This window comes from Panthera pardus, unplaced genomic scaffold, assembly GCF_024362965.1.
Source record: "Panthera pardus isolate Hobbes unplaced genomic scaffold, ASM2436296v1 HiC_scaffold_9, whole genome shotgun sequence".
NCBI lineage: Eukaryota > Metazoa > Chordata > Mammalia > Carnivora > Felidae > Panthera > Panthera pardus.
The window spans coordinates 3,334,795-3,358,602 of record NW_026527024.1 but is presented as its reverse complement, the minus strand read 5'-3'; the positions used below and the strand labels follow the sequence as shown (position 1 = coordinate 3,358,602).

Below are 23,808 nucleotides of genomic sequence, written 5' to 3'. Positions count from 1 at the left end.
TCCGTCCTTCCCAAGCCTGCCTACCTATGCCTTTTTCACCTTTAATTTAATAGGCAACTACTGAGTTTCTGCCAAACATAAAGCATTTGGACTACGTGGTGAGCCAAAATAGATTCTTTTCCTCTTGAGCTTTTATATCCAGATGAGGGAGACAGGCTGGTAATGTTTCATAGAAGGAAGCAGCCTTGAAGAATGTGTATTATTTTCGCCTGTTCAGTAGTCTAGGCTTTAGAAATTTATTAAATTTTTTTTTTTTTAATGTTTATTTATTTTTGAGACAGAGAGAGACAGAGCATGAATGGGGGGAGGGCAGAGAGAGAGGGAGACACAGAATCGGAAGCAGGCTCCAGGCTCTGAGCCATCAGCCCAGAGCCCGACGCGGGGCTCGAACTCACAAACCGTGAGATCGTGACCTGAGCTGAAGTCGGACGCTCAACCGACTGAGCCACCCAGGCGCCCCTAGGCTTTAGAAATTTAATTGGGAGAATAGGGCAAGGACATTCCATGCAGAAAGACAAAAAAAAAAAAAAAAATTTCTGTATCAATGTACATTTTGCATTTAAGAGAACTATAAATAAATCTCTCATTCAACATTAAAGTTGCCTCCCACACAAGAAAACTGGCCAGAAGACTGAAGAAAAAGGCTGACAAGTCCAGCTTGTTGTGAAATGGCTTGTTTAGGGGACTCACTGAAGACGCCCTTCTCAGGCACAAGAGGAGTGAATCTCCGGCAGTCACCTCCCTTAAGACTTGCTTTTCTAGCCCTAGAGGTTGGGAGTCCTGCTGAGGGACCACCCAAGAGGAGAATGTTTAATGTATGTGTTCTAGATCTCCAGGGCAGATGGAGGAAGTTATGCCCCAAGGGTGTACTTAAGGGTGTGGTTAAACAAAAGGAAAGAATGTTGGGAGGGTGCTGTGCTCCGGGAGGTTCCAGGTCGCTGACTGGTCCTCAGGGTGATTTCTCCAAGATGGCTGGTCAGTCTGGTTCAAACACCTTTGAGGCCCCCTGCATTTCTCTTGTAGCACCTACAGTACTTTATGGCACTTTTGTAACCTTTTGACTGTCTCCTATTAAGTTCTTTGAAGACAGGAACTGTGTCTGCTACGGCTATGTGTCCCCAGCACCTTACTCAGTTCCTGGGACACACTTGACTTGGCTGAGATGTTTACCAATGGGTACAATTGAGTACTGTGCCCCTAGAAGCCTCGACACTTGTTGTGGTAATGCTGCCGTTGAAAGCATTTAGGGCTCCTTGTTAGCGTCGGAGGGAGTAGGGACAGAGATGGCTTAAAGAGGCCAGGTGATTGCCTAGACGGGGTCTCCGACTGGTTTGATCTGCCTAGTAGGTCCGAAAAGTGTTTCATCTCTGTACTCAGATTTTATTAGACTCCGCGATACTGACTCTGAGGCGCTGTAGCACACAATTCCAGGCTTTGGGAGCCAAAAAGACTCTTAAGTCTTGGCTCTGGCAAATACCAGTTTTCTCATCTGAAAAATAGAATGATAACAAACAGAGTTAATGTAACAAAAGAGATAATGTATATAAATTATGTACTACTGATACCACGGTAAGCACAGATAGTAGCTATTATTGGTTAACTATTGTTATGATAATAAAACCTGGCGTATATTGATTTACAAACCAAATGTCAAATCTGTCAATTAACAATATTAGTCAAACTGCCAGATAGATTCAAATTGTTGTGTCCACCGTGCATTCTTTCCCAAATAGGAAATTAGGTCTCAGTAAGATTGCTGAGGGAATCAAGAGAAATAGTTGAATTATCTTCATGGCTCCCATCACCACGCTCTGATTGCCCAGTGTGTTAATCTTCCCTGAAAGGATTGAACTGTCATTTCTAGCAGAACCTACTTGTGTTCCCTGGACACTTATACTCTTTTTTGCCCTTCTGAGTACCTTGCTTCTTTCTAACTCCTTAACTCTGGACATCGTTAATGTTGATTTTATAATGGATTTATGTCAGTTTGTAGGATGTTTCCTGCCTAGGTTTGGATGATGTCTCGTCCCATAAAATAGCTTCTATAAATTGTTAATATTATTTGTATTTGTATTGTATTTATAAGGGTAAATCTATTTCTAAGTTCTGAGAGGTAATTTCCCTATACTCTGCTTTGGCATTGTAAAACATTATTTTGAATATTTTCGATAGTGGAAAGTTTTCATCTTTGAAAATGAATTTGATTTAAAAATTTTTTTTAATGTCTATTTTTGAGAGAGAGAGCGCGCGCACACGCGCGCGAGCGTGGGGGAGGGGCAGAGAGAACGGGAGACACAGAATCAGAAGCAGGCTCCGGGCTCCCGATTGAGCAGCAAAGAGCCCGAGGCGGGGCCTGAACTCACAAACCGGTGAGATCATGACCTGAGCTGGGGTCGGCCACTTAACCGACTGAGCCACCCAGGCGCCCCGAAAAAATGAATTTGATTTTTTAATAAGAGTGGAAGTCAGATGCAAACTGGCTAATGTAGCCGATTTGGTGAGAGGGGTGATACCGTCTTTGTCCATGAGTCACGCCAATGTAAAGCTTTCTTGGAGACTTTCTTACAAGGAACTCTCGGAGGGGACAACTCTGAAATATTGTAAGCAATGATAATAAGTAAATATTCTCTGCATAACTCCCTAAGTTCATCGTTCTGATGAGCATGTTAGTCATTTGCATACATACAGTTGCTTTATGTGTTCCATATTGTCCACAAAAGTTTCTCTTATTCTATTTTTTTTTTTTTTTTTTTTATGTTTATTCTTGAGAGAAAGCGTGAGCAGGGCAGGGACAGAGAGACAGAGGGAGACACAGAATCCCAAGCAGGTTCCAGGCTCTGAGCTGTGAGCACAGAGCCCTATGCAGGGCTCCGACTCAAGAACCGCGAGATCGTGATCTGAGCCGAAGTCGGATGCTTAACCCACTGAGCCACCCAGTTGCCCCATTTCGGTCTTACTCTTCAGGCAGGACTCTCCGTTTTCTAACTCAGTGGTTCTCGTACTTTTTGGTTTTAGGAGTGCATTGCACATTTAAAGATCACCGAGGATTGGGGTGCCTGGGTCGCTCCGTCAGTTAACGTGTCTGACTTCCACCCAGGTCATGATCTCACGGTTCATGAGTTCAAGTCCTGAGTCTGTCTCTGCTGTCAGCAAGGAGCCTGAAATGTGGTGAGGAGTGACGGTATTTTATGTGTCTGTAAATCTCTTTAATGTCTGGCTTAATGGAAGTTAAACGGATTTTCATCTCTTCTGCATCCAGTCTATTACTGTGTGTTCAGTTAAAGTACATGATGACTGGCCTCTCACAGGTTCATAGTTGGGAAAAGGAGGAGTATTTGAAGGTCTTTCCAGATAATTATGGATTTTCTTCTTTGATGCAAAAAGTACCAGACTTGACCAGTAGTAGTTTCCTAAAAGTTCACTGCAACATAGAATAGAAAATGCGTATTAGGGAATTCTTCACATATTAAAACCATTGATTGGCCTTATACTCGGAGTCAATCTTTTACCCAGAAACGATTTGACATCATGCCCTGGTCATTTGGAAATAACCGCTTCAGTGGATTACACAGACCTTTCAAGGACTGATGTGTTGAATGATGGTTTGAACAACCACATTGAAACGCTGGTGACTTCACCAAAAAGGACCATAAGTGTTGGGGAGCCAGCTGTCACGGTCATGGTGGTGGCTAAGTTTTCCAAAATTTAAATTTTATCATTGGCAACAAATACTGTCAGCTTTCTTAAGGCGACTGGCTTCCTTTCTAATGTCTGCCAAGTACCGAAGTCTGTATAATCATAGTTTGTCTTTTTTTCCTTTCAAATACAAGGGTAGTCTATGAAAAAAGCATCCAACTCAAATAATCCACACAAGTAAGTGATTTTTCTAGAGAAAAAAACGATTGTATTTCAGTTTGGAGCAGAAGTCCTTTATCTGTGTGTGAAGCTGGGCCTTTGCTGCAGACACAGACCGCAAAGTCTCGGGCCCCTGAGACTGCGCCCGCCCTGACACGACTTGCAGGTTTGGGGTTCCCCAAGACCACCTTTAGGTGTAGCAGCTCGCTGGAAGGACTCAGAACTCACTGAGAGCTGTTACCTTCATGGTTATGGATTACTGCAGGGAAAGGGTGCAGATTTGAAAGCAGCCCAGGGAGATGTCACGGATCAAAGTCTAGGGGAATTCCTGATGCACACCCTCCGGTTGTCCTCTCCTCGTGCGCTTGCGGCCGGTGCCTAGTCCTCCCAGCAACATGTGTGACGGTCTGGGGCTCTCTCCCTAGATGCAGGCGAGCAGCTGACCTCACTCTCCAGCCCCTCTGATACCAGAGGTCAAGTTGACCCAAAGCCCCACCCTAAGTCACACTTTGAGACTATCTGATGGGGCATAAGGCCCGAGGTAAAGACGCTTCTGTCTGGAAGGATATTCCTAGAGGCTTAGGGATGACCTCCCAGGAGCCAAGGGCAAAGGCCAGACCTCTCTTTGGTCAAGGTTAAGTTCTTTACTGCTCGTGTGCCGCCCCTGTCATCACAATAATTTTTAAAGTACCCAGGGGTCATGATTTAATGGAACTAACACTTTTTGCCGCCTCATCACAGGCATTCTTATGTCAAACTAGTGTTGCTTGTTTTGAGGGTTTTTCCTGTGAGTGGTTGGACAGCAAAGTCTCTGCGGCCAGGCTGTCTTCTCCATCCCTGCAGTCTGCATCTCACCTGCTATGGTGCAGGGTATGTAAGAGAAACTCAGGAAGTGGTTGCTAAATTAACAGAGAGAACCCTTTGCTTGGTGGAGTGAATGCTTTTGTTCCCATTTGTGATATGCTCTTTTTCGTCTTTTGTTGTATGGAAGATTTGTCAAATCTGTGCTGATTCCTTAGAAACTTGAGAATCCACTTTGATTACATTCCCCTCTTTGGCATTTAACCCAGTCACAGTTCTGCTCGCCGTCTTCCTATCTACTTGGTGTGGGCACACCTCCTCCAGATTAGTGTCACAGACTCCAGCCTTCTCCAGAGCTGGTTTTACTCTCAAATCCATCCCTTGCAGCCACCAGGATAATCTGTTTGAAGTGCAGATGATGATAGCCGGACCCACACGGTGCTTCCTCTATGCCAAGCACTTTTTTTTTTTTTTTTTAACACCCTGACTCCTCAACAACCTTGGCTGGGAGATAGCTGTTACCACTTTCCTGATGAGAAGGCCCCGGCCCAGAGAAAGGGGCTAACAGGTCTGGTTCTGAAGTCCCAACTGTTCTAGAATGCTTCTCACTTCGCAGCTTAAAATCCCTTGCTCTTGTCTCAAAACCAGAGAACAGGCTCCTACACTTGGCATCTGCGGCCTTCTGTGATCTGACTTTTGCTCCTTTAGGACTTTATTAATCTCCTGTCTGTTTCACGTTACCAGCTACAAGCTGTAGCGGTCCCACATCTGTGACAGTTCACCTACAAGCAGAGTGTTCCTTATCGCCCTGGCTGATGCACTTGCGCTCGGTACCTGCCCGAGCTCTCTTCACCTAATGAATTCAGGCGGGAGCTCCTCAAGTGCGTTTTTTGTCACTTTCGCCTTTGCCCCCTCCTCCACTAGACGAGGAATTGGCAGTATCTTGGGCAGACACATTAAAAGCTGGTATCTGTCTAACACGTGTGGTAAGTTTACTGAGAAAGGAAATTATGACACATAAGAAAGGTAAATACTTGGCAGTTAGCAGTTGGTCCTATATCCCAAACTATACTGGCGGCTCCTTCGAACACAGGGCCTCGTTTTATACCATCCGATATTTGGTACATAAAAAATGAAGTGTTTTCGGAGCACCTGGGTGGCCCAGTCGGTTAAGTGTCCAGCTCTTGATTTCGGCCCAAGTCATGATCTCACGGTTCCTGGGATGGAGCCCTGAGCCTCCTTGGGATTTTCTGTCTCCCCCGTCTCTCCCTTACTTGTGCACGCACGCACCACCCCCGCCCCTTACTTGTGCACGCACGCTCGCTCTCTCTCTCTCTTTCCCAAAATAAATAAATAAAGTTAAAAAATGAATTATTTTCTGAGTAAATGAACACAATTTTTCTCCTAAATTGTATTTGCTATTTTTTTTTATTTTATTTTTTAACGTTTATTTATTTTTGAGACAGAGAGAGACAGAGCATGAACGGGAGGAAGGGTCAGAGAGAGGGAGACACAGAATCCGAAACAGGCTCCAGGCTCTGAGCTGTCAGCACAGAGCCCGACGCAGGGCTCGAACTCACGGACCGCGAGATCATGACCTGAGCCAAAGTCGGCCACTTAACCGACTGAGCCACCCAGGCGCCCCTGTATTTGCTATTTCATAATTTCCTTTAAATCCTCAAAATTAAGTGAGTTTTTTAATAGACTTTTGGAAAATTATATAATGTAGATTTCTAGGATTTTATATTTTTAGATAATGAGTTTTCTTTCTCTTTTTTTTCTTTTGCAAGCTCCTTGCCCGACTTGAAGGTAGAAGTTCCTTGAAAGAAATAGAACCGTATCTATTTGCTGATGAAGATTCGTCTGTCCATGGTAAAAACAATCTCAAGCCAAAATAGTGGCATAAATTGTCTTCTAAAACGTGTATTTTCCCCACATATATTCATTTGTGTGTACATACCCCTAGCAAGTGGCTATATGGATTAAACCATAAAATTAAAAAGTGAGAATTAGATCACGACAGAACACTTTCAAGTCTTTGTTACCTGTGTCAGAGATGGAGTTTGACTCATCTGTGGTAAATCTTGAGAATCAGTATTGAGCTCTCTTATCCTGGCACACATTATTTGTGGGAGTTTTGTTATTATTGTATTTTTTAATTCTGTAGAACTTTGAGAATCACAGGAAAGTCCTTAGGTACCCCAATGTCTGGTGATATTTCTACAGGAGGGAAAAGACGTACCCACTCTTCCCACAGCACGTCTACACTAGGGACACTTAGAAAAAAGGTTCTGTGCTTGGGTCGTTTTTCTCTTTTAATGTACGAGCTTTGTAGAGCTATAATTCACCTGTTTAAGTGTAGAACTTAATGATTTGTTGTATTCTAGTATTCAATTATGTACCTGTGACCACACTTGATTTTAGATTATTTTCATCACCCCAGAAAGAAACCCATGCCTATTGAGCAGTCACTGCCCACCTCCTCCCATGTCCCTCAGCCCTAGGCAACATTTTTGGACTACTTTTGGACTCTAGGTTAGCCCTTTCTGTATATTTCATATAATGGAATTATACAGTATGTGTCCTTTTGTGAATGGCTCTGTCACTTGGCATCATCTTTCCAGGTTGTGTCATAGTGTGGCATGTGTCAGTACTGTTTACTGTTGAGTAATATCCTGTTGTGTGGGGTATGCCACATTTTGTGTATCTGTTCATCAGCTGATGGACATTTGGGTTGTTTCTGCTTTTTGCTGTTATGCATAATGCTGCTGTGATTATTTGTGTACAGGTTTTTCTGTGGATATATGTTTTCAGTTCTCATGGATAATACCTACCGGAAGGATTGTTAGGTTCACGTGGCAACTTTTTGTGGAACTGCCAGGCTGTCTCCCAAAGCAGCTGCACGTTTTCCTTGCCACCGGTGGTGAAGTTTAGAATAGTTCCAGTTTTCCCACATCCTGCAAACAAAGGTTATTATTCTCTGTGTTTTTAGTTATAACCTTGCTAGTGAGTATGAAATGATATCTCATTGTGGTTTTGATTTACATTCCCTGACAGCTAGTGACATTAAGCCTCTTTGCATGTGCTAATTGGCAGTTTGTATGTGTAATTTGGAGAAATGTCGTATCTTTTGCCCATTAAAACAATGGGTTGTGTTTTTATTATTGACTTATATAAAAAGTTGATCTTGATGGTGGCCATTGAAGCACAAAGTTATTAATTTTGGTGAAGTCCAGTTTATTTATTTTATCTTTTCTTGCTCATGCTTTTGGTACCATAGCTAGGAGGTCAGTGGTTAATCCAAGGTCAAGAAGATTTACAGCTTTTTTGTTACTTATTTCTGTTTTCATTCTTTTCTGATCGGGGAACACGCTTCTGTGATTCAGTTTTTTAATTGATTTGAGATTTGTTTTATTGCAGAAGAAATTCGGTTTATCTTGAAGAATGTTAGATGTGCACTTGTGTATACTCTGCTGTAGTTGGATTGTTTTCACGATGTTGTGGAGTGCTGGTTGGTTTTTAGTGCTGTTTAAGTCTTCTGTTTCCTTGCTGATCTTCTGCCTAATTTTCTGTCCATTATTGAAAGTGTGTATTGACGTGTCCAACTATTACTGTTGACCTGTTTATTTCTGCCTTTATTTCTCAGTGTTGCTTCATATATTTGGGGGCTTCATGTACTCTTGGGCACTTGTATGTTTGTCATTATACCCTATTGATGGATTGATTCATTTATCATTATAAAATGTTCTTTGTCACCTCACACCCGTTAGGGTGGCTACTGTAAAAAATAAATAAGTAAATAAGTAAGTAAGTAAATAAATAAGTGTTGATGAGGATGTGGAGAAATTAGAACCCTTGTGCACCATTGATGAAATTGTAAAATGGTGCAAGCACTGTGGCAAACGGTATGGAGTTTGCTCAAAAGATCAAAAATAGAACTGCCGTACGATCCACCAGTTCCGCTTGTGGGTATACCTCCGAGAGAATTGAAAGCCGAGCGGCGAAGATATTTGCACACCTGTGTTCATAGCAATACCGTTCCCAGTGGCTAAGAGGTAGAAGAGACCCAGGTGCTCACCGACAGTGAACGGAGAAGCACGATGTAGTCTGTGCAAATCATAGAATATTATTCAGCCTGAAAAAGGAGGGACATCCTGGCACATGCTACTGCATGGAGAAACCAGGAGGACGTGCTAAGTCAAATAAACCAATCGCGAAAAGAAAAACGCTGCGTGACTTCACGTCTATGAGGTATCTAAAGCAGGCAAATCCATAGAAACAAAAAGTAGAATGGTAGTTACCGGGGGCTGGGGAGGAAGGAGGAAAAGGGGAGTTGTTTAATGGGTACGTAGTTTCAGTTTTGCACCATGGAAAAGTTCTGGAGATGTTTCACAGCAATGTGAAACACTTAAAAACTGTTGAGATGCTCCGGTCGCCTGGGTGACTCAGTCGGTTAAGCATCTGACTTTGGTTCAGGTCATGATCTCATGGTTTGTGGGTTCGAGCCCAGCATCAGGCTCTGTGTGGACAGCTCAGAGCCTGGAACCTACTTCAGATTCTGTGTCTCCCTCTCTCTCTGTCCTTACCCCACTCGATCTCTCTCTCTCTCTCTCTCTCTGTAAAAAAATAAACGTTAAAAAAATGGTTAAGAGGGTAAGTTTTATGCTGTCTTTTAACACAATGGAAAACAAAAATGCTGCTTGTCTCTAATAACAATTATTAGTGTGTTTTGTCTGATAATAGTATAGCCACGTTAGCTACTAGTTAACTGTTTATATGGTATATCTTTTTCTGTCCTTTTATTGTCTATTTGTGACTTGGTAAAGTGTGTCTTTTTTGCTTCTCTTCCACCTTTACTGTCTTCTTTTGTGTTAAATATTTTCTAGGGGCACCTGGGTGGCTCAGTCAGTTAAGCGTCCAACTTCAGCTCAGGTCATGCTCTCACGGTTTGTGAGTTCAAGCCCCGCGTCCCGTTCTGTGCTGACAGCTCGGAGCCTGGACCCTGCTTCTGATTCTGTGTCTCCTTCTTTTTCTGCCCCTCCCCTGCTCGCCCTCTGTCTTTCTCTCTCTCTCTCTCTCTCTCTCTCTCTCTCTCAAAAATAAATAAACATTAAAAAAATTAAAAATAAAAAAAGTATTTTCTAGCATACCATTGTTATTCCCAGTAATTACTTTTATTTTTTTGAGTTATTTTCCTGATGGCTGCTCTGAGGATTACCATTAATCCTTAATATCTTAATTTAAAATAATTTAATTTAAATTAATACCACCTTAATTTCAGTATTTTATAAATACTTTGATGTATAGCTCCATTTCCTCCCCTTCCTTTGTGCTGTTACAAATTACATATTTATACATTGTATGTCCATAAACACATCTAAAGTTATTTAATTAAAATAAAATTACTTATCGCAATAAATTAAAAAACCATTACAGCAAAGAAATTAAAATGCATTATAACAAATAAGTAAATTTATTACTTAATGTAATTGTTTCTTAGATAAGAGAAAATAAGTTACAATTCTAAAGCATTTATACAGTCTTTCATATTTACCTATGTAGGTGCATTGACCTGTGTTTTGAATTAATCCATTTGGATTCAAGTTGTCTACTGTCCTTTCGTTCAGACTAGAAGGCTCCCTTTACTGTTCCTTGTAGAACAGATCTGTTAGCAAACGGTTTTCTAAACTATCAATAATAAAAGACAAATTTTGATCAAACATGTTAGAAAATGGGACTTTCTCTTCTATCAGGAAAGATGTGATTAAGTTGGACCTTACGAAATTGACATTAAAACATGGGTTCTCAGCACCACTGAACATTTGAATATTACATTTGTAGAAACTTTTTTTTTTCAATTTTTCAATTAAAAAAATTTTTGTTTTATTTTAGAGAGCGTGAGCAGGGGAGAAGGGCAGAGGGTAGAATCTTAAGCAGGCTCCACACCCGGTGCAGAGCCCGATGTGGGGCTCGATCCCACGACCCTGGAATCGTGACCTGAGCTGCAACTAAGAGTCAGATGCTCGACCAGTTGAGCCACGCAGGCGCCCCTAGGTTTGTAGAAACTTTAGAAACACTATCATGTTCAGTCACTGAGAGAAGAGCTTACTTAAAACCGCCATGGATGTGATAGCTGTAAACTAGTTAGATGAACACTCACTGGAGCATTGGCACACTCAGGCCTGGTATCATAAGGGTTCTTTATCAATAACAGCAGTTTATCAGAAACTGTACAGGGAAGCTCAAGTCGAAGCAGTAAGAGATTTAGGGATTATAGAAATCTCCAATGCTGTTGGAAACATTTGTAAATGTTTTTTTGTAGTAACTTAGTACTATATACCAACTCATTACCTCTTCAGTACTGTAATGATTGTAATCTGCAAATTCAACATATTTGTTACACAATTAGTAGATTGGTACCAAGACGATGTATTTCTTTGGCTTTTCTTTTTTATCCTTATTTTGAAGGATCTTTAGATTCATCAACTCACTCCCACAATCTGTTGCCGAGATCCTTTACAGCGTTCTATTTGTGAGAGCAACTATCAAGGCCAAACCATCCAGATTTTCTGATTTCGTTTAATTTGTCAAGTGCCAAACGGTAGAGATGTTTTTTGGTGTGTGTATGTGTTTTGGGGGCTTTTGGTTTTTGGGTTTTTTACTGCAAGTTGTCATTCCCAATACTTGGAGTGGACAAGGTTATGATTTCTTTCGTAACAGCTCTCAGGAATATTTGAGATAGTGACTTCAAATATAGCTAAAAGGGCTATGTCCCCTGTGTAGAACATAATTTTGGGGAGCACCTGGGGATGATGAGGGGTGCCTGCGTGGCGCAGTTGGTTAAGAATCTTACTTCGGCTCAGGTCATGATCTCAAGGTTTATGAGTTCAAACCCCACGTCGGGCTCTCTGCTGTCAGTACAGAACCCACTTTGGATCCTCTGTCCTCCTCTCTCTTTGCCTCTCCGCCACTTGTGCGCTCTCTTTCCCTCCCTCCCTCCCTCCCTCTCCATCTCTCCGTCTTTCCCTCTCAAAAATAAAAATGAATATTAAAAAAAAGTTTGCCATTGTTAAAAAAAAGATAATGCTTGAATATTATTTTTGATGTGATTAGACAGTAAATGTTTATAAAACCAGGGAAATTGACATCAGTTGATCATTAAATATATTTGTAGGGAATCTACAGCCTTAATGATAATATTTATGTGTAATTTGCAACTTTGCAAGTTTTATTTCCTTAGTTGTTATAAATGACCTTTTTATTTGCTTTGCTATTAATCTGTAAAAGGAGAAGAGTGTTTTTATATACCTGTTAATAATCTCCTAAGCAAGGATTTCGCCTTAAGCTTTGTCTCATTTCAGTCATGCCGAACCAAGGATCTAAGGAGTCCGTATTCCACGTCTTGTATTTCCTAGTAATGTGTGCATTTAGCAAACCTTGTTAAACCGTGTAAGTCAGTGTCCTCAAAGACTTACTCCTTTGAGTTCTGCTGAAAGAGGTTTCTGAGCACCAGCTGCTGTCCAAGAAAATATTTGGCAAGGTTTTCTATTCTGAGAATTCCAGAACTATGCAGAGACAGTTCACAGTTACCCTCTGCCAGTGTCCTGTATTCCTATCCCCTGTGGGGTCTCTTTCCCCCACCTTTTAAAAAAATTTTTTTAAAATGTTTATTTATTTTTGAGAGAGAGAGAGAGAGAGACACACAGTGTGAGTAGGGGAGGGGTAGAGAGAGGGAGACACAGAATCTGAAGCAGACTCCAGGCTCTGAGCCTGACGGAGGGCTCGAGCTCACAAACAGTGAGATCAGACCTGAGCCAAAGTCAGGGATGCTTAACTGATGGAGTGCCCCGGGGTCTCTTCCCTTTCGCTTCGGAATATGTTGCCTTTCTCTCTTAACTTCCGTTGTTTTCATTTGACTCTCTGGTCTCATGAAACTGCTACTGAATATTTTTACTTTTTAAAGAAAAAAAAATTTTTTTTAATGTTTATTCATTTTTGAGAGACACAGCGTGAGCAGGGAAGGGGCAGAGAGAGAGAGGGAGACACAGAATCCAAAGCGGGCTCCAGGCTCTGAGCTGTCAGCACAGAGCCTGACCTGGGGCTCGAACCCACAGATTGTGAGATCACGACCTGTGCTGAAGTTGGACGCTTCACCGACTGAGCCACCCAGGTGCCCCAAATATTTTTACTTTTTAAATGAATGTAAACTGTCGTATTTTTCCCCTAATTCCTCGCATGTCCCTGCCTTCCTGCAGCCTGATTCCTTGTCCTTGCTGCACTCCTGGAGCACCCTTCTGTCTTGCAACTGTCTGGTTTTGAAGTTTGGTTTATAATGTAATGTTTATATTAAACGTGCTTTTGCAAACTACACCTTTACTGCTGTCAGGTAATTGTCCAGGACCAGTTCAGTGACCTGTTCCTGAACTCCCCTCTGCCATTTTTTTACTTTTAGAACTTTTGTGCTGCATTTACTAGGATTTAGTACTGTTTGGTTTTCTTGAAACCTTTTGTGCTGTGTCATTTTCCTCCTAATTTTTCTATTAACTTTCTGTTTTATATGTCTTCATGCCAACTCCTCTAACCGTGGATGTATCCCAGTAATTGGGTTTTTGGTCTCTTTTCTTTTGGTTCACTCTCATCTACAAGGAGAGAGAGCTTTTTGTTCTCTGTGTCTCTGTGGCTTACTCAGATTGTTATGTCAGCCTCTTATTACTGTCTTAAATCTTAAATCCTAGTGGTTGTAAGACCTTTTTATTTTGTGACACCTAGTGAACGTAGCATTTTGAAAGCTGAATTCTGTTAGGATATTTATGTGATTGCGTGAATTAAAAACCCTGCTTTGCTTGTGTGGGTGCTTCCAGGCCTGTCTCTGAGAAGAACCTGTAAATCGCTACCTTAGCCTTGCTCTTGCCTTCTGAATAAGTGAAGGAGGCTGAGTGGCAGCCGTGCCTGGGCCAGGGACAGTCGGCAGGAGGCTGGACTAGCACTGGACGCTCTGTTCCTGTTCTTGCTTGTCTCCTGTGTTCGTCTCTTGTGTCGAGCCTTGGGCCTGGGCCTTTACACCTGCCGGGTTCTGGTGAGCAGCGTCTCCCTACCAGACTCGCTTCCTTTCCAAATGCCATCTTCCAAAGTTGACATTTGGGCCTTTAACCCTCACCAGATCGGGACTTCCATTTTCATTTTTTAGGTGTCTCTCAAGAAGTTCTCCAAAAGAAAGTAATCTGATGAAGTGCATTCAAAAGGTACTGTGTTTTGTGCCGGAGATAGAATAGACAAGTCCCAACCTTAAAGTAGCGTACAGGAAATACGGTGACGTAAATAGTCAAAACTTAAGATAGCATGATAACCGTGGTGATGGAGGGTTATAAAGTTTGCTTTCTTACCTCACAGAATTGCTGTTAGGATCAAACGAAATATCACGAATTGTCCCTTTTTATCTGTGAAGTGCGGCAGAAAGGTTGGTGGCTGTCGGGCGGCCTCTTCTGCCTTCTCTTCCGGGGAAAGGACAAGGGAAGGTTCAGCGCAGTCTGGTGCTTGGTTTCCCCACCGTGTTTCTCTGTGGTTCGTTGTATCCTACAAGCCGTTTCGGGTTAATCTTGCTTAACTGTGTTCTCGACGTTCCTTCACTACCGTTGATATCTATTCTGTGTTAATGTTTCATCTAGTGGCTGTAGTCTGTTCTCTGTCTGTAATGTAGGGCAGTAAAAAGCTTTATTTGGGAGTAAGGGCAGGATCTCAGCTTAGCTCCCAAGTCCTATAGTAGGAGACAGTATTGAATAGGATTTTAGTCACTGTGTTAACATTCAGCAAGAGCATTGGTGTACGATTGTTATTGTGAAAATAGTTGTGTTCCTTGAGTCTGGAATCTTAGCAAGGTGGATGGGTGAGGGGGAATCTTTTTAATTTAAATTTTGAATTGCAAGTTGCATGTAAGTTTATAGTACAAACTGGCTGAAGTTTTATGCTACCTTAAATATGGTATACTGGTAACATGCTAGATTTTTTTACACACTTTTTGTGAATGTTCCAATTTACAATAGTTGGTAGTAATAATAGGAAATAAAGTAACCAGATTCTTAGACTGTGTAGTTTGCTTGGGGCTTAAGAATCTGCTTTTTATTTTATTTATTTATTTTTTTAATGTTTATTCATCTGTAAGAGACAGAGATAGAGCATGAGTGGGTGAGGGGCAGAGAGCGAGGGACACCAGAATCCAAAGCAGGCTCCAGGTTCTGCCTAAAGATTGAGCCACCCAGGCACCTCTGACTACACTTTAAGCTTTTTTTTTTTAATGTTTATTTATTTTTGACAGAAAGAGACAGAGCATGAGCAGGGGAGGGGCAGAGAGAGAGGGAGACACAGAATCCAAAGCAGGCTCCAGGCTCTGAGCCATCAGCACAGAGCCCGATGCGGGGCTGAAACTCACAAACCGCGAGATCATGAGGGAAGCCCAAGTTGGACGCTTAACTGACTGAGCCACCCAGATGCCCCCAGGAATCTACATTTTTAACACAGTGTTTCCAGTTATGTGGTTCAACCGTAAATTACACGGAAACAAACTAGCCAGAATTGGAAGGCCATTGTTCAGAGTGGATTTCGAAAAGCTCTGGAGGGCAGGACCGTTTCCCTGAGTGTTTAATTTCCTCACTGAAAGAGAGTTATTGGAACCTATGTAGAAAAAGATTTGGAGTCTTTAAAGTCCAGAGTAGTTTACTCAATTCAGAATGCTAGGAAAATAATTTATAGTGCAGATGTCATGCCAGCGGATACCGTTTCAAGAAATTCACGTAGCAAAGAATAACTGATGGCATTGGGGAATGTGGAGGGGCGTTTTCAGTTGAGGGAGGCTATTTAGGCCTGAGGGCCGTGGACCCTTCTAGCTCCACATGCAGAACCGCACGCGGGAACTGTTCTCCCGTGACGGCGGGACTGTTCCAGCTGCACGTGACCTGATGGCGACTCCGTGTCCTCGCATCACAAGTGGTATGGAGGCAGGCCCGGCGTAGCTGGTGTGGGCTCCGTGTTGTCCTCAGGGCCTTGGGCACCTCCTGTCCTCCTGCCTGCCGAGCTCGGGGTACCCCCGTCACCCTCACTGCCTCGCCTCCAGCGGAGGGAGCAGCAGGGCAGAGCAGCAGGGCAGCAGGCACCTGCACGAGCCAAGCGGAACTTAGGAACCCAACGGAAATCTACTCGGGTCTCAGCGGCCACAACCGCGATACCTGCTGACCCCTTTGCCGGCGATGCTGAGAAAAGTCGTTTCTAAATTGGGCATGCTGCCTTTCTCCGCCCCGTAAACCGAGGTTTTATGCTTAAGGGAGAGGAGCCCACGGATATTGGGTAATCAGCTACCGGAAATGGCGTGTGCCGTAGTGAACAATAGATTTTTGAAAGACCCTCGGTCTGTGGCACTTTATCCTTCACTCCGTGGTGTCACCAATTCCAGGGTGCGTGAATGGGGACCCGTGCCCAGGAGGTCTCCTTCGGCACCTGTCAGCCTTGTCTTTCTGGTTTTCACGTTTCCTTGATGCTAATTAATAGCCAGCTGCTTTCTCAGAGGCGAAATGTAATGATTAATTTCCTTACTGATGTGTGTTTGCTCATATGGATCCATTTGGGCACGTGGATTTAGATTCTCTTCCACATTCCGGTAAATGTCTTTTTAAACATTGGTGCAGATTTTCATCTTGTAGCCTTTTGTGCTGCTGCCTTTTTTTTGACTGGCGTTTTTAAATTTTACACAGGTGACATTCTTGAGTTTCATGGTCCAGAGGGAAGCGGAAAAACAGAAATGCTTTATCACTTGACAGCGCGGTGTGTGCTTCCAAAATCGGAAGGCGGGCTGGAAGTAGAAGTCTTGTTTGTTGATACAGATTATCGCTTTGACATGCTCCGGCTTGTTACGATTCTGGAGCGCAGACTGTCCGGCGGGTCCGGCGGGTCTGAAGACGAGGTGAAGCGGTGCCTCGGGAGGCTCTTTGTGGTCAGCTGTGGCAGCAGCACGCACCTGCTCCTCACCCTGCACTCCCTAGAAAGCACCGTCTGTGGCCACCCTTCCCTCTGCCTTCTGATCTTGGACAGCCTGTCCGCCTTTTACTGGATAGACCGCGCCAACGGAGGGGAGAGCACTAACTCCCAGGAGTCCGCTCTGAAGAAGTGTTCTCAATTCTTAGAGAAACTTGCACACGAGTATCGCTTAGTTGTTTTTGCAACCTCACAAAGCCTAATGCAGAAAGCCTCCGCCTGGACCGAAGGGCCTTCCTCGGCCGAAGCAGACTACAGGCCCTATCTCTGTAAGGCGTGGCAGCGGGTGGTAAAGCACAGACTGTTTTTCTCCAGACCAGAGGATTTGAAAACCAGCAACCAGTTTTCTTTAGTTTCACATAATTTAAAAAGTAACAGTTTTAAAAAGCATGTTTTTATTATTGGAGAAAGTGGCATTGAGTTTTGTTGATACGTATCACAAAATGGTGTTTTCCAGGATATTATACAAAATTGAAAAAGTCTTAATGGGCTAAAATGATTGGATTATAAGGTATAAAACTCTGGGAGAATTAATATAAATGTTTCTATACAGAATGGATTTTTTTGTTCCAGAATAGATTTCTTTCTTTTCTTTTTTTAATGCTTTATTTACTTATTTTGAGAGAGAGAGAGGAGAGGGAGAATCCCAAGCAGGCTCTGCACCATCAGCATGGAGCCCTACGCAGGACTCGGTCCCACGACCGTGAGATCATGACCTGAGACAAAACCAAAAGTCGGATGCTCAACCGACTGAGCCACCCAGGTGCCGCCAGAATGGATTTCTTAAACTAGTACAGTAAAACCTTACACTATTCCGTTCTTAGGTTGTTGAAGAAAAATCAAGTGCTGGTATTAATTAAAGTGTATATTAAACTTGTTTTAAAACTAAATAAGTAATCTACACATTGCAGCCTAAATAAAATGAACGTCCATACCTTTGTGTCACATTTTCTGGAACTTAGTTAAGTACTTAATTTGTTCAGGAAGGTTTAACTGCATTTCTGATTTCTCCTACGTAACTCCTTTAGGAAGCTGTGACTTTGGAAAATGTTTCTGTAGAGCTGCTATTTCTGCAAAGGGGATGGGGACGAGGAGCCACAGGAGCCTGCACACCTGCCCGTCACACCAACAACTGGAAAGTCAGAGCGTTTTCATCTGACTTAGACTGAGTCCAAGATGGAGTGGCATTCTGCTCGGGTTTTTATATAATTTAAAAATTTTTTTTTCCCTGAGTTTTATTTATTTATTTTGAGAGAGAGCGAGAGTGTGTCCCAAGCAGGCTCCACCCTGTCAGCGCAGAGTCTGACTCGGGGCTCCACCCCAGGAACGGGGAGACCATGACCTGAGCCGAAGTCAAGAGTCGGATGCGCAGATGACTGACTGAGCCACGTAGGCGCCCCTGTCTAGTTTTTTAACTACAGGGAAATAATCTACCCATTCAAGGAATTCTGTGTAAAGGTGGTTTTGAAATTTTCATCTCCTCCTTGTTAAGAGATTGACAAATGCTAAGACGATTTTAGAGCTGTGTGTTACGAGTATGTTCTTACCCATTTAGGATAGTCTAGCTATTTCCAGCGGAGAGCTGGACAGGGCTGTCTATACTTTGATCAAGGAATGGCTAGAATGGGGGGCCTGCGTCTCAGGGGTACACAGTGTATTGTGGAGAGGAAGAAAATCTTAGAACCTCTACTTCTGCAGTTTAAGCTAAGAAAAGATTAAATTATATCAATAGTTGATACTCAGACTCATCGGTCTGTATGTCAGGTTGTCTGTCGTATACGTCTCTGAGGTATCCTGTGGGAAGAGTGGAAAGAATTGACGTGGTGTGTTTGTGTGTGTATTCATTTAGGTGTTACCTCCTTAGTTAGAAACTAAGTGTGAATTAACTTACCTAACAAAGATTCTTTTTAAGGGTTTAAAAAGAACCTTGCAAAGAAGCAGATTAGAGCGCGCATTCTTCCTAACACAGGGGTGGCAGACATTAGCATACGCTGCCTGAGCCCTGCCCATGTGCCTGAGCTTCTGCTGGTGTCCCTGCACTTTCCGGAACCCAAGGGACTCTGGAGGTGTCTTCTGGCTACCAGAGCCTGCTGGGCTGCGTGCGGGCTGGGCTGGGCAGTCCTGAACCAGTGAACGCCCAACTTCCTTGGCCTTCAGCTGAGAGCACGCGAAGGCGTTCTGAGAGTGGCCCCAGCAGGATTGGTTCCCAGTTGCCTACAGCAGCCATCCGTGCGTGCTTCCCTGGCACTGCACTCTCCTGGGCCTCCTGGGATGGTCTCCCTAATCAACGACAAATCCTGGTCCGGGAGCTACTTCTATTGTGGGTTGAGGGGAAACCGAGCCGTCAGCAGACAGTAAAAAGTTGTCAGACCAACAGCACGTCTAGGCCCAGTATTTGCTCTCCAGCCACACGGTGAAATTTAAAACGATGGCAGTCTAATTGGTAATCTGGTTAATTACACTGGGCCCCATTCCTGCCATTCACACCCCCACACCCATACGCCTGCAATAAATTTTATTTGACCACTAATGAACTTCCAAACGTTTTAAAATACGACATATTTGATCCCTAGTTTCATCCTTTTTCACTTCATATTTTTGTGTTTTTTATTACATGCAATACATGTTACATGTAAGTAATTCATAAATATTTGTATGTTGGAGGAATATGCATACTTTTCCCTCAGATAAGTGTGTGATCAGTAGGATTGAAGATCTCTTGCTCTACAGTACTTCTCTTTTTAGCTGTTAGGAAAAGATAGGAAAATTCTGTTACCTTCCCTGTCAAGCTCTGGGTGTATGCGTTCCATGCGTATACAAAAAAACTTAGCAGTTCTTAGCAGAATTCTATCCTTAGAATATGATAGTTTCCATTTCTCCTCTATATAAATGAAGTATTAGCTTAATGGACTGTTATTCACAGATTTATAACTTATTCTTCGGGAACATGATTAAAAAATAATGAACTTTTATATTAACTTAAATTATCAATTATATATTAATGTGTCAGACCAAAGACTTAGTTATCTTAAAAAGATTTGTTATCTGACATGTTGGAAGGAATTAAGAACCCTGGTTAATAAAAAATTCTTTTAAACTAAAAGTTATACCAATGGGATTTCTTGAACAGTACAGAAAATTTAATACTTATAAAAAGAATGAGGCTGACAGGGGAAGAAGTTACACAGCAGATACTGGGGTGCTGGTCAGAACCAGAAGAATAATGGGAGTGAAGGATAACAAATCCTAGAGTATTTATTCCATTTGCTGGTAAAAACAAGGGTGAACTTCTCAGGATCTTTGTGAGCCTCCAGTAAAAGAAAACTGCATATGAAAGGTATTGCAGACTTTCATCTGATAAATGCTACACAAAATTAAGGTAGTGTTTACCTTCACGCTTCCCTTGTGTAAGGTTTTCAGCTTTCCGGTATTAAATGTTGTATTATTAATACCATTCCAAAACATTTTAGGCAGACTACTCTGCTGTATGGATTATCCAAGAATGAAGTGAAATAGACACTTTCAGATGAACAAAAACTGAGAATTTACCACTACACTAAAGGAATTCACTAAAGGAATTAAAAAAAATTTTTTTTAACATTCATTTATTTTTGAGAGACTGAGAGAGACAGAATGTGAGCAGGGGAGGGACAGAGAGAGAGAGAGGGAGACACAGAATCTGAAGCAGGCTCCAGGCTCTGAGCTGTCAGCACAGAGTCCGACACGGGGCTCGAACTCACGAACCACGAGATCATGACTTGAACCAAAGTCGGGCGCTTAACCCACTTAGTCACCCACCTGCCCCCTAAAGGAATTTCTAAAAGATAAACTTTAAGGAAGGGAAATATTATCACAGGTCTGAGATGTAAAGAGTAACAGCAGAGAAAATAGCAAGCACTTGAGCAAATCTAAATACTGATAGTGTAAACAGTGTCATTTGTGGGGGGGAAGGGAACTACGTAAAGTCAAATGTCGGGGTATCCTGTTTAGTGCATGTAAAGTAGGTAATTGAAATTGTATCAGTCTAAATACCTGGTATTATTTTATGTTTTGAGGATTTTTTTTTTCTTTTTCTTTTTCTTTTTTTTCAAGGGTGAGAGCTTGAGCAGGGGAGGGGCACAGGGAGAGAATCCCAAGCAGTCTCCAGGCCCAGTGTGGAGCTCCATGCGAGGTTCATTTGCACCGTGAGATCATGACCTGAGCTGAAACTAAGAGTTTCACACTCAACGGACTGAGCCACCCAGGAGCCCCTAAGGGGTTTTTTTTTTTTTTCAACTTAAGTTAAATTCACATTGTGTCCCTCAACTAATTACCTTTTATGAAAACGGGACACTGCTGCAGATTCTAGTGACCTTCAAAAGATAAGTTATTAGGAATTATTTCATGCTCAAGCTTTTTGAAAAGTGGTAAAATGGGCAAATTAGTAGAAAAATACAGCTTATTAAAGTCTGCATAAGGAGACATTTTTAAAGCCTCAAGAGTCTATCACTATTAAACAATTGGATCAGAAATTTAAGATGTAAGGAAACTCCAGGCTTTGATAGTTTCTCCAATGAGTTTTATCAAGCGTTTGAAGGAAGAATGGTGTCAATTTTATTTGAACTCTTACAGAGAATAATAGAAAAAAGAGGGTCAGATTCCAGTTCATTTAATCAGGCTACCAACACTTTGATGCAAAACTGGACAGAGACGTATGAGAGGGAAATTACAAGCCCTTCTTACTGATGGACATATATGCAAAAATACTGAACACAATCAACAATCCAATGAGATACAAATAGGATACTACATGACCAAGTTGGATTTATCCCAAGAACACAAGATTGGTTTAGCATTTGAAAATCAATATAATTCACCATATAAACTGGATTAAAGGGGAAAAATAAGATCATATCAAACAATGTAGAAGAAGTATTTGATAGGATTCAGTATCTTCATGATAATAAATGTCAATTTCACACAGATATAAAAAATAGTATATCAGTAGACACAGAAAAACTTTGAACGTATCTTTTCATCATATTGATACCGTAGAAGATAATTTTCCTTGAGCTGATAAAGGTGTCTACAAAAAATCCCATAGTAAACATTACTAATAGTGAAATAAAAGCATTCCCTTTAAAATCAACAAAACAAGGGACTCAGTCAGCTTGATTACGGCTCAGGTCATGATCTCACGGGGTTCCGGAGTTCGAGCCCCAAGTCAGGCTCTGTGCTGACAGCATAGAGCCTGCTTGGGATTTTCTCTCTATCGTCTCTCGGCCCTGCCCCTGCTCACACTTGCATGCTGTCTCTCCGTCAAAAATAAACATTAAAAATTGTTTAAAATCTGTCACATGTATTCAACATTGCACTGAAAGTGTCAGCACAGTAAGGCAAGGAAAATGAATAAAAGACATAAGAAACAAAACTCACAAGATGGTACAATTGTACAACATGGAAACTTAAAATCGTCTGTAAACCTATTAGCAAATTTGCTAAAGGATCAACATTTAAATTTTTCTAAATACCAGCAGAATTAGAAAAATAGAGTTTAAAAAATATACAATTTCAACCATAACTAGAAATATGAGATTCCTAGAAATCTCACAAAAATCTGCAAGACACTGGGTAAAATTATAATGCTGTATTGAAAGATTTTTGGTGGGTGCCTGGGTGGCTCCGTCGAGCATCCGACTCTTGATTTTAGCTTAGGTCATGATCCCTGGGTTGTGGGATCGAGTCTCACATCAGGCTCCTTGCTGACCATGGAGCCTGATTAAGGTTCTCTTCCCGTCTTTCTGCCCCTCTCTTCCGCTCACACGCTCTCTCTGTCTCTCTCTAAAGTAAAAAAAATAAATTTTAAAAAAAGTGTTTTTTGTTTTTAAATTGGTTCTTTCTTTGCTACTGAACAACATTATTTATTTATTTTTTATTTAAGAGAGTGCACACATGTGCTCATTATGGGGAGGGGTGCGGGGGGGGGGGGCACAGAGGATCTTAAGTAGACTCCTTGCCTGACACGGGGCTCCATCCTACAACCCTGGGGTCATGACTGGAGCTGAAACCAAGAGTTGGAATCTCAACCGACTGAGCCACCCAGGTGCCCCAGAAGAACCTTTAAAGAAAACCTAAATAAGTGGGGAGAGTGTGTTCATAGATTGAGAGACTGAGTAATTTATAGATGTCAGTTCTGCGATGGATAAATCCATCCAGCGTTATTTCTGTCAAAATCCCCAACCAAGTATTTGGTTTTGTTTTCATTTTGGAATTTGGCAACCTGATTCTTAAATTTAACACAGCAAGGCGTCAAAAATAGCCAAGACCCTCAGATGAGGTCTTCCGGGAGACAAGAGGCCGAGATGTGGTTGGAAGTGTAAAATGTGGAAGAGGAGAGGCCTCCAGGCGGAGATGCAGGTCTGACACAGGTGAGCAGAGGAAGAGGATGGGCAGAATGAACCTCAGACCGGCAGCACAGCTCTGAGAACGTCTTGGCCCGACCGACGCGGAGCTCCGGTGCAGAGTCCCACGTCAGGCAGAAATGGCCCCGCCGTGGCTACCTGCCTTGGAAGAGCATGGTCTCAGCTCAAATGCTGCTGCAGACCCAGAAGGTGCTTTAGCTGAGGCTGTCAGCTCACTCTGGCATATCCCGTCTCCAAGGGAGGTCTGAGCGGTCACTTCTGAGACTGTGTTCTCAAAGAAGACAGAGGTAGCAAGATTTACCCTATTGTACGGAAAGATGTTAAATAGCTAAAGTAATCATCGTTTAAAGTGTATTTATTTTGAGAGAGAGAGAAGAGAGAGAGGGGGAGTCTGAAGCAGGCTCCACACAGCACAGAGCCCCATGTGGGGCTTGAACTCCCGAACTGTGAGATCATGACCTGAGCTGAAGTCAACAATCGGACACTCGACTGAGCCACTCAAGCGCTTCTGTAGCCAAAGTAATTAAAGTTGTGTACGAGGATAAACAAGTAAACCAGAAAGAGCTCGGGAGCAAATCCACCCCTCTGTGGAGTTTGATAAATGTCAAGAGTAGCAAACCATTGTGGAAAAAATAGACTGGTCAAGTTGTAGCAAGAATAGATGATACACATGGGGGAAAAAAGCTGGATCCTTATATGAAATTTGAAAAAAATTCATTCCAATGATTAA

General features: G+C 42.3%; 1 protein-coding gene across 2 annotated transcripts in view; it reads left to right on the top strand.

The window, feature by feature from the left end:
- XRCC2 (X-ray repair cross complementing 2) overlaps window positions 1-23,808 on the top strand; it is a 180,693-nt gene that overhangs the window by 7,359 nt on the left and 149,526 nt on the right. The window contains exons 2-3 of one of the 2 annotated variants that reach the window (XM_019424870.2): window positions 6,447-6,528; window positions 16,398-17,611. In XM_019424870.2, coding sequence (XP_019280415.2) covers window positions 6,447-6,528; window positions 16,398-17,107 — 792 coding nt within the window. In that variant the 3' untranslated portion in view covers window positions 17,108-17,611. Of the gene's footprint in view, window positions 1-6,446; window positions 6,529-16,397; window positions 17,612-23,808 lie in introns of those variants that run through there. The other variant, XR_008420822.1, reaches the window with a different exon arrangement.